Source organism: Babylonia areolata, chromosome 5, assembly GCF_041734735.1.
Source record: "Babylonia areolata isolate BAREFJ2019XMU chromosome 5, ASM4173473v1, whole genome shotgun sequence".
Taxonomy (NCBI): Eukaryota; Metazoa; Mollusca; class Gastropoda; order Neogastropoda; family Buccinidae; genus Babylonia; species Babylonia areolata.
This window is the reverse complement of record NC_134880.1, coordinates 5,556,562-5,566,561: the sequence shown is the minus strand read 5'-3', so window position 1 is coordinate 5,566,561 and position 10,000 is coordinate 5,556,562. Positions and strand designations below refer to the sequence as shown.

Here is a 10,000-nt window from a genome sequence, read left to right as displayed (position 1 = left end):
TGGAGCCAGACTGAATGAGGGTCGTCCTCACTAGTTTGGAGATTGCCACCACATCCCTACAACAACAGTCCCCTGTAAACCTGCTGACACAGATGAAGACTGTGATAAGAATTCATCATCACACATCATCACAGTCATGGATTGCCATCACATCCCTACAACAACAGTTCCCTAGTAAACCTGCTGACACAGATGAAGACTGTGATAAGACTTCATCACCACAGTCATGGACGCTGATGCCAGATTGGCAGTGTCTCGAAACTATGCTTCCTTCCTCTCTGCTTTCAGCCGTTTCTCTTGATTGAAATGTATCTCTTGTGTGTGTGTGTGTGTGTGTGTGTGTGTGTGTGTGTGTGTGTGTAGAGTTACGGGGAAGCAAAGCAGGAGGGGTTGGGAGGGGGGGGAGGGAGTGGGGGGGTTCGGGGGGGGCGGGGGGGGGTTGGGGGCGGCATGGTCGGTGGTGATGTCAATTTCCTCACGATGGCTTCTTTTACGAAATCGATTCTATAGTCTTCTTTTGGAACAGAAACAAAGAAAGAAAGAGGGGGGGGGGGGGAATTATTTAAGTAAGAAAGGAAAAACCGACAACAACAGAAATAACTAAAGATGGAATGGTGGGAAAAGAGGAAGAAAGAAGAAAAAGAAAGAAAGAAGTGAAGAAAAGAAAAAGAAAGAATGAATGAAAGAAAGAAAATGCATAGATAAAGAGAGACAGACAGATACATAGACAGATAGATAGAAGGATAAATAAAATAAAATAAAATAAAATAAAAATAATAAGCGAAACAATAACAGAAAAGAAAATAAACCACACACACACACACACACACACACACACACACACACACACACACACAAATATCTACAATGGCCGAGTTGCCCAGGGGTCAGGTGGAAGTCTGGGGGTTCTCACTTTGATGTGACACCGGGTCACACAGAACTGGACCATGGAATGAGCGCGCCCATCCAGACAGAGCATCGTCAGCAGGCCAGGCGGCAAATCGATGGCTGCAGGGGTGGAATCTGTCACTGACTTGTTGATTCAGACACTGGAGTTTTCGAAACAAAATGTCACCCCTCAAGGGCGAATTCCGGCTGGTACAACGAATTGACGAGAGAGCAACAAGCGAGCGAATCGGTTTCAACGTGTGCTGTGAAAGAAAAGGTGGGGCAACTACCTATCGGACATTCCTACACAGGGTTCCCACGGTGTCATGCCACTCTGGGAAAGTCTCGGGAAATGGAATAACCATTTTACAGGACCGAAAAATATATATATATATTGGAGAAAAAAAGGGGGGAAAACCGGATCTGGAAGTGTCTTGGAATTTTGATGAAACCCATGTTCAGTAGCAAACAACACACAGGCTAACGCATTCAAAAGCCCAAACAATCGAAAGAATTTTTTTTAAAAAGAGAGAAAAAAGTAAAAGAAAAAGAAACTGAACAGACTAGAAGACGAATCACACACACACACACACACACACACACACACACACACACACACACACACACACACACACACACACACACACACACACACACACACACACACACACACACACACACACACACACACACACACACACATACACACACACACACACACACACACACACACACACACACACACACACACACACACAGAGAGAGAGAGAGAGAGAGTGTGTGTGTGTGTCTATAGAGTAGACAGACATACAGAGAATTAGGCAGCTGTTAACCCTAAATTCACACAGAGAACTCACCATAAATGCTGGCCACGTGCATGGTGACGTCATGAAGTTTGATAGGCGTCTGGGGAAAAAAAAAAAAAGGATGGCTTTGTCAGTTACGTCATGTGTAGATAAAAGTCTGATACAAAATCAGGTGTGATATCTATTCATATAGAACATTATGTGTACATACACAACAACATTGTGTATACACGTACAGCATATCCACAGAAATACAAAATATGATAATGGAAAAAAATACATGTGAGGGATACAAACGGCTGGATAGACAGACAGCTTCGCACATGTACATGAAATATACATGAAAACATATATATATATATATATATATATATATATATATATATATATATATACATATACATATATACATACGTATTGTATTGTATTGTTACCCTCTGTCACAACAGATTTCGCTGTGTGGTATTTTAGGCTGCTCTCCCCTGGCAGAGCACCTCGTTAATGTGCCGCCCCCCCCCCTCTTTTTTTCCGCTTTTTTCAGCCCATTTTTCGACGAGATTTTGCCAGGGACAACCAATTTGTTGTCGTGTTTTGTCTTGCGTGCGCTAAGAAAAATAAGTAAAAGAGCTGTAGACAATGTACAATGTGATCATGAACATAACATACTTCAGCCATGTACAGATCGTATTCAGCAAACAACAGATCAGCAAAGTAGAGATCCACTGTCTTTTCTTTTCCTGCTTGTCAAGGATTATATCCAGACAGGCACACGCACACGCGTACACACACACACACACACACACACACACACACACAGACGAGAGGAGAGACGAGACGAGACGAGACGAGACGAGACACGACACACGAGACGAGACACGAGACGAGAGACGAGACACGAGAGGAGACACGAGACGAGAGGAGACACGAGACGAGAGAGGAGAGGAGACACGAGACGAGAGGAGACACGAGACGAGAGGAGACACGAGACGAGAGACGAGAGGAGACACGAGACGAGAGGAGACACGAGACGAGAGACGAGAGGAGACACGAGACGAGAGGAGACACGAGACGAGAGACGAGAGGAGACACGAGACGAGAGAGGAGAGGAGACACGAGACGAGAGACGAGAGGAGAGACGAGAGGAGAGACGAGACGAGAGACGAGAGGAGACACGAGACGAGAGACGAGAGGAGACACGAGACGAGAGAGGAGAGGAGACACGAGACGAGAGACGAGAGGAGACACGAGACGAGAGACGAGAGGAGACACGAGACGAGAGACGAGAGGAGACACGAGAGACGAGAGGAGACACGAGACGAGAGACGAGAGGAGAGACGAGAGGAGACACGAGAGACGAGAGGAGACACGAGACGAGAGACGAGAGGAGACACGAGACGAGAGACGAGACACGAGACGAGACGAGAGATGAGAGACGAGACGAGACACGAGACGAGACACGAGACGAGATGAGAGACGAGACGAGACACGAGACGAGACACGAGACGAGACGAGAGATGAGAGACGAGACGAGACACGAGACGAGACACGAGACGAGACGAGAGATAAGAGACGAGACGAGACACGAGACGAGACACGAGACGAGATGAGAGACGAGACGAGAGACGAGAGGAGACACGAGACGAGAGATGAGAGGCGAGACGAGAGACGAGAGGAGACACGAGACGAGAGACAAGACGAGAGACGAGACACGAGACGAGACGAGAGATGAGAGACGAGACGAGACACGAGACGAGAGACGAGACGAGACACGAGACGAGACGAGAGATGAGAGACGAGACGAGACACGAGACGAGATGAGAGATGAGAGACGAGAGGAGACACGAGACGAGAGACGAGACACGAGACGAGAGACGAGACACGAGACGAGACACGAGACGAGACAAGACGAGAGACGAGACACGAGACTAGACGAGAGACGAGACGAGAGAGACGAGACACGAGACGAGACGAGAGACGAGAGGAGACACGAGACGAGAGACGAGAGACAAGACAAGAGACAAGACAAATACTTTAGTGAAGTGGGCCATTTGCCCATGTCAAAGGGAACAGTGGGGAAGGGATGAGAATCAAACGAAAGAAAACAGCGTCTACTGCATGCCATGGGTCTTGAATTTCATTATCCATCCTTGTAGAGAGACAGACAGACAGAGAGAGACAGACAGACACAGGGACATAAAGACAAGCAATGAAAGACAGAGGGAGGAGAAATCAATCAATCAATCAATCAATCAACCAATCAATCAATCAATATATCAATAACCAACAACAAAAAGTAGGTATACTTAACAACACTGGGATGATGGTGGCTGGCAAGTCTCTCCCAAACTAAACAATCCCACAGACCCGTATTCCTTTTCTCTCTCTCTCTCTCGCGAATCGGGGGAAATTATCCACAGTCACGGCATGGGCGGGACAGCCCCTGAACTGCCCCTTAATGATCACATCTTGCTGCTACCACTGAAAGAAGGGAGCAAGCCACCTGACCCCGCTCTCCAGCTGTCCTAACCACTGGAATTCTCCTCCTGCTAATGAGCGGCACTGAGAAGCACCTTCTATATCTACGCAAACGCACACAGAGACGCAGAAGTATGCGCACGCGCGCGCGCGCGCGCACACACACACACACACACACACACACACACACATCTATCTATCTATCTACATAATTATACTTTACAACCCACCCACCCACCACCACCACCACCCTCGCAACCCCTACCCTACCGAAAAGTCCTCTGGTTATACACACCACTCTCTCATGCTCTTTTTTGAGTAGACTGAAAAAATGCTCTTTCCGTGTACTCAACAAAAGGGAGCTAATCCCCCCCCCTCCCCCAAGCACTTTGTTTTCTCCCTTCTTTTCTGTCAGTGACGTCAGAGTCTCGTTTTGAAATCCAGACTGAAAAAGCAGAAAAGCCCAGGCCAGGGCTGTCTCGTTGTTCGCGGCAGACTTCTTAATCCCTCCCCTCCGTTTACAGCCTGGCAACAACTGGCGCGCGCGTGGTGGGGGTGGTGGTGGTGGTGGTGGAAGTGGTGATGGTGATGGTGGTGGTGGAAGTGGTGGTGGTGGTGATGGTGGTGGTTGTGGCAACAAAACCTCTCTAGGATTGTGGGCAGACGTGTGGAGTGGAATTCGTTCGTTTATTTATTATTTTGTTCATTTATTCGTATCGTTACCATTTTATTATGTATCCATTTATTTATTTATTTATTCATTTTATTTATTCATTTATCTATCTGTCTATCTGTCTATCTATCTATCTATCTATCTATCTATCTATCTATCTATCTGTCTGTCTGTCTGTCTGTCTATCCATCAATTCATTTATCTGCTTATTCTTTCAATAATGTATTGTTAACTATTTACGTATCAGTCATTCATATTCATTTGTTTTTGCTTGGTTTTCAATAGTAGAACTTGCAGTAATAGTAGTAGTAGTAGCAGTAGCAGTAGTAGTTACAGCAGCAGCTAGGGATGACCGCCAAAAACTAGTCTCATCCACACCATGTAAATGCAAGTCCGATAACCCTTAATAATGTTCCGTTCACCTCCTCCACCATCACCCTGCTGCTCATAGCTCCGAACCTGCGCCCTGTAGTTATCCCACATAATTATCCCCCCCCTCCCCCCCGCCACCCCCCCACCCCACCCTTTCTTCAGGGAAACGGTCGGGCGAGGTTTAAAACCTAAAGCGTCTGGGGTGATGGGGTCACCACTGCGACAAGGGAGAGAGGGTGGGGGTCGGGGGGGGGGGAGGGAAGTGAGGGCATGGGGGGTGCGGCGGGGGTGGGGGTGGGGAGGGAGACAACAAAATCAACACTTCACCCTCCCCCCCCCCTACCGTCCCCCCTCCACCGACCGACAACCTCCTTTAACCTACCCGAACCCCCCCCCCTTCCCCGTAACTCCACAAAGCCATTAGTGTGTCGTTTCAAGCCGGTCACAGTAATTATGGTAGACGGGTCCCAAAGAGCCGGTCGATCGATTCAGGCAATCGATCATGATCGATACGGATCAATGGGGAAGGAAGGAAGGAAGGAGGGAAAGAAAGAAGAAAGGAAGGAAGGAAGGAGGGGAAAGAAGGAAGGAAGGAAGGAAGGAAGGAGGGGAAGGAAGGAGGGGAAGGAAGGAGGGGAAGGAAGGAAGGAAGGAAGGAGGGGAGGAAAGAAAGAAGGAAGGAAAGAAGGAAGGATGGACGTAAGGAAGGAAAGAAGGAAGGAAGGACGTAAGGAAGGAAGGAAGGATGGACGTAAGGAAGGAAAGAAGGAAGGAAGGAAGGAGGACGTAAGGAAGGAAGGAAGGAGGGCAGCTGAAGTGGTGAAAGAAAAGGGTGGATAAGGGTGAGAGGATGTGGCCGGGGTTGGGTGGGGTGGGGGGCGAGGGGGGAGATGTGTTTGCGGGCAAGGTGGGTGGGGGTCAGGAAGATGGAAAGGGGGAGGGTGACAGAGGGGAAGGAGGAAGGAAGGGGGTGGACAGAGGGGGAGGAGGGAGGAAGGAGGTGGACAGAGAAAAAAAGTTATTCGTATCATAAAACAAGGATTAAACTGTGTACATTTGTTTGGTAACTTTGATGTCTCTTCTCTTGGTGATGTTAGATGTCATGCACACACACACACACACACACACACACACACACACACACACAAACGCGCACACACACACACACACACACACACACACCACACACACACACACCTATAATAATTATATACTAGGTATGTGTGTGTGTGTACGCGCGCGCGTGTATGTGCGTGTTTCTATGTGATTCTCTGTGTGTGTGTGGTGTGTGTGTGTGTGTGTGTGTGTGTGTGTGTGTGTGTGTTGTATGTGTGTGTGTGTGTGTGCACGCGCGCGCGCTGTGTGTGTGTGTGTGTGTGTGTGTGTGTGTGTGTGTGTGTGTGTGTGTGTGTGTGTGTAATTTGTACATTACACAAAGGAAAAGCCCATCGATAACATCAATCATTTAAGCTTTCGAAGAAGCTTTTAAGCGTTCAGTCAGTCATACATAATTAGCTTACCTCAAAGGCAAATTACATACCTCGCGATCGACAGGGACTAGGAGAAGGGGGGGGGGAGCTGACAGACATGACAGACAGAGAGAGAGGGGGGGGGTGAGGAGCTGACAGACATGACAGACAGAGAGAGAGAGAGGGGGGGTGAGGAGCTGACAGACATGACAGACAGAGAGAGAGAGGGGGGGTGAGGAGCTGACAGACATGACAGACAGAGAGAGAGAGGGGGGGGGGTTAGAGGAGCTGACAGACATGACAGACAGAGAGAGAGGGGGGGGGGGGGGTGAGGAGCTGACAGACATGACAGACAGAGAGAGAGAGAGGGGGGGTGAGGAGCTGACAGACATGACAGACAGAGAGAGAGAGGGGGGGTGGGAGCTGACAGACATGACAGACAGAGAGAGAGGGGAGGGGTGAGGAGCTGACAGAAATGCAGAGATACAGAAAGATCCGGGCACAGATGTGTGTGTGTGTGTGTGTGTGTGTGTGTGTGTGTGTGTGTGTGTGTTTCTTCAGGCTAACGTCTATTCACTATAAGTGTTTGTGAGTTGTTGTTGTGTGTGTGTGTGTGTGTGTGTGTGTGTGTGTGTGCGTGCGCGCGCGCGCGCGTGTGTGTGTGTGTGTGTGTGTGTGTGTGTGTGAGTGTGTGATTATGTGTTGTGTCAGTCAGTAAAAGGAGAGCACTTCCATAGAACCTGCCATTTAACCAACCGAAGAAACGTTTACACGTTCAGTGAGTCATATATAATTAGCTTATCTCGAAGGCAAATTGCACATATTACAGTGCACACACACACACACACACACACACACACACACACACACACACACACACACACACACACACACACACACACAGAGGAGCGAGAGAGACTGAGAGAGAGGATATCAGGTCTTCATGATTTTCGTGTGTGTGTGTGTGTGTGTGTGTGTGTGTGTGTGTGTGTGTGCTGTTTACATACTGAACACCATACATTTGAAGCACAGTATGCCTTTACTCTGACAACGGTTTTGTATATGTAAAGCTGGGAACGGCACTGGGAATGCCTTCACTCTGACAACGGTTGATGTGTAAAGCTGGGAACGGCACTGGGAATGCCTTTACTCTGACAACGATTGATGTGTAAAGCTGGGAACGGCACTGGGAATGCCTTCACTCTGACAACGGTTGATGTGTAAAGCTGGGAACGGCACTGGGCATGCCTTTACTCTGACAACGATTGATGTGTAAAGCTGGGAACGGCCCTGGGAATGCCTTCACTCTGACAACGGTTGATGTGTAAAGCTGGGAACGGCCCTGGGAATGCCTTCACTCTGACAACGATTGATGTGTAAAGCTGGGAACGGCCCTGGGAATGCCTTCACTCTGACAACGGTTGATGTGTAAAGCTGGGAACGGCCCTGGGAATGCCTTCACTCTGACAACGATTGATGTGTAAAGCTGGGAACGGCCCTTGGAATGCCTTTACTCTGACAACGATTGATGTGTAAAGCTGGGAACGGCCCTGGGAATGCCTTTACTCTGACAACGATTGATGTGTAAAGCTGGGAACGGCCCTTGGAATGCCTTCACTCTGACAACGATTGATGTGTAAAGCTGGGAACGGCCCTGGGAATGCCTTTACTCTGACAACGATTGATGTGTAAAGCTGGGAACGGCCCTTGGAATGCCTTCACTCTGACAATGGTTGATGTGTAAATCTGGGAACGGCACTGGGCATGCCTTTACTCTGACAACGGTTGATGTGTAAAGCTGGGAACGGCCCTGGGAATGCCTTCACTCTGACAACGGTTGATGTGTAAAGCTGGGAACGGCCCTGGGAATGCCTTCACTCTGACAACGGTTGATGTGTAAAGCTGGGAACGGCCCTTGGAATGCCTTCGGTTGTCTGCCTGGGAGGCCTAACCTTCGTTTTGTTATAATTCTTGAGGGCACGTAAGACCGTGTGGCTGTGTCTGGAGTGGCACTCTCTTTATCTGTCTGAGGGCAGGGGCGGTTTGGTCTGTGGGGTGTGCTCAGCAGCTGGAGGGTGGTGGCTTTTGCCGCTGGGCTCTGCAGTCATTTAAATACTGGCTGGTACACCCATGGGGACACTTATTTTAAGGCTGTCGCGAGTTACATCCTGTGGTCTCTTTTACCTCTGTTCAGGAGCAGTTATGTCCTTTGAATTCTTAATGGAGTGTCCTGTGCGTGCCTGCACCCATCGTGAACACAGCGCAGGCCTCCAAGGGTGGGTGCAGGATTGTTCCAAGGGCGGGTGGAGACAGTGCTTCTCTGGGTCCTCCCCAGCACCTACGGGTGTTTCTCCTTCTTCTTCTATAAAGCTGGGAATGGCACTGGGAATATCTTCAGTCGTCTGCCTGGGGGGTCTGACCTTTTTGTAAAAAATTCTTTTATCATTTTTTTTTCTCCTTTACAGCAGTTTAAATAAGCGGGACAGAGATCGCGGAATCGTCATGAATTGATAAACTGGTGAAGGAAAAAAAAAAAAAATGTGTGTGTGCCGCGGCGTAATCGCTAACGTTTAGACTCTATCCCCCCCCCCCCCCCCCCCACCCCCCGCCCCCCTCCACACACCTGCATTTCATTTGATTTGGTGTTGATATGTCCCATATTGTTGTAATCTATATCATAGCGACTCACAATGCCATTCAATTTTGTCCTCAGGACGGCCCTTTGACTTTTTGCTGACACGTAACTCGCCCCCTGCCCCCCCCCCCCCCCCCCCCCCCCCCCCCCCCCCCGCCCCCCACGTTTCTGATACTAATATTTAGCGGTAGCACCCTGTTGTGTGTGTGTGTGTGTGTGTGTGTGTGTGTGTGTGTGTGTGTGTGTGTGTGTGTGTTTGAGTACGTGCACGTGTGCATGTGTGTGCGTGTGTGTGTGTGCATATGTGTTTATGTGTTTTCATTCGTGCGTTGCGTGCATATGCATGTGCGTGCGCGTGTTCACATGGCTCTGTGTGTGTGTGTGTGTGTGTGTGTGTGTGTGTGTGTGTGTGTGCCCGTGTGTGTGCCCGTGTGTGTGCCCGTCTGTCTGTCTGTCAGTCTGTCTGTCTGTGTACTTGCACACGTGTGTTCAAGCGCATACTTTCACATTTAAATGACTGAGCTGTCCCACGTTGTTGAAATCCATGTCATACCGACTTTTAAAATCCCATTCACGTCCGTTCTTTTCGAATGGACAGGCCTTTTGAACCTTTCGTTGACATATCAGTCTCTCCCTCCACCCCCACCCCACCCTCCCATCCATTTCCGATGACTTTGAAATA

General features: G+C 49.0%; 1 protein-coding gene across 2 annotated transcripts in view; it reads right to left on the bottom strand.

The window, feature by feature from the left end:
* LOC143282329 (uncharacterized) overlaps positions 1 to 10,000 on the bottom strand; it is a 28,917-nt gene that overhangs the window by 6,538 nt on the left and 12,379 nt on the right. For both annotated transcript variants that reach the window (XM_076587935.1, XM_076587936.1), the window contains exon 2: positions 1,746 to 1,794. In XM_076587935.1, coding sequence (XP_076444050.1) covers positions 1,746 to 1,794 — 49 coding nt within the window. The remainder of the gene's footprint in view (positions 1 to 1,745; positions 1,795 to 10,000) is intronic.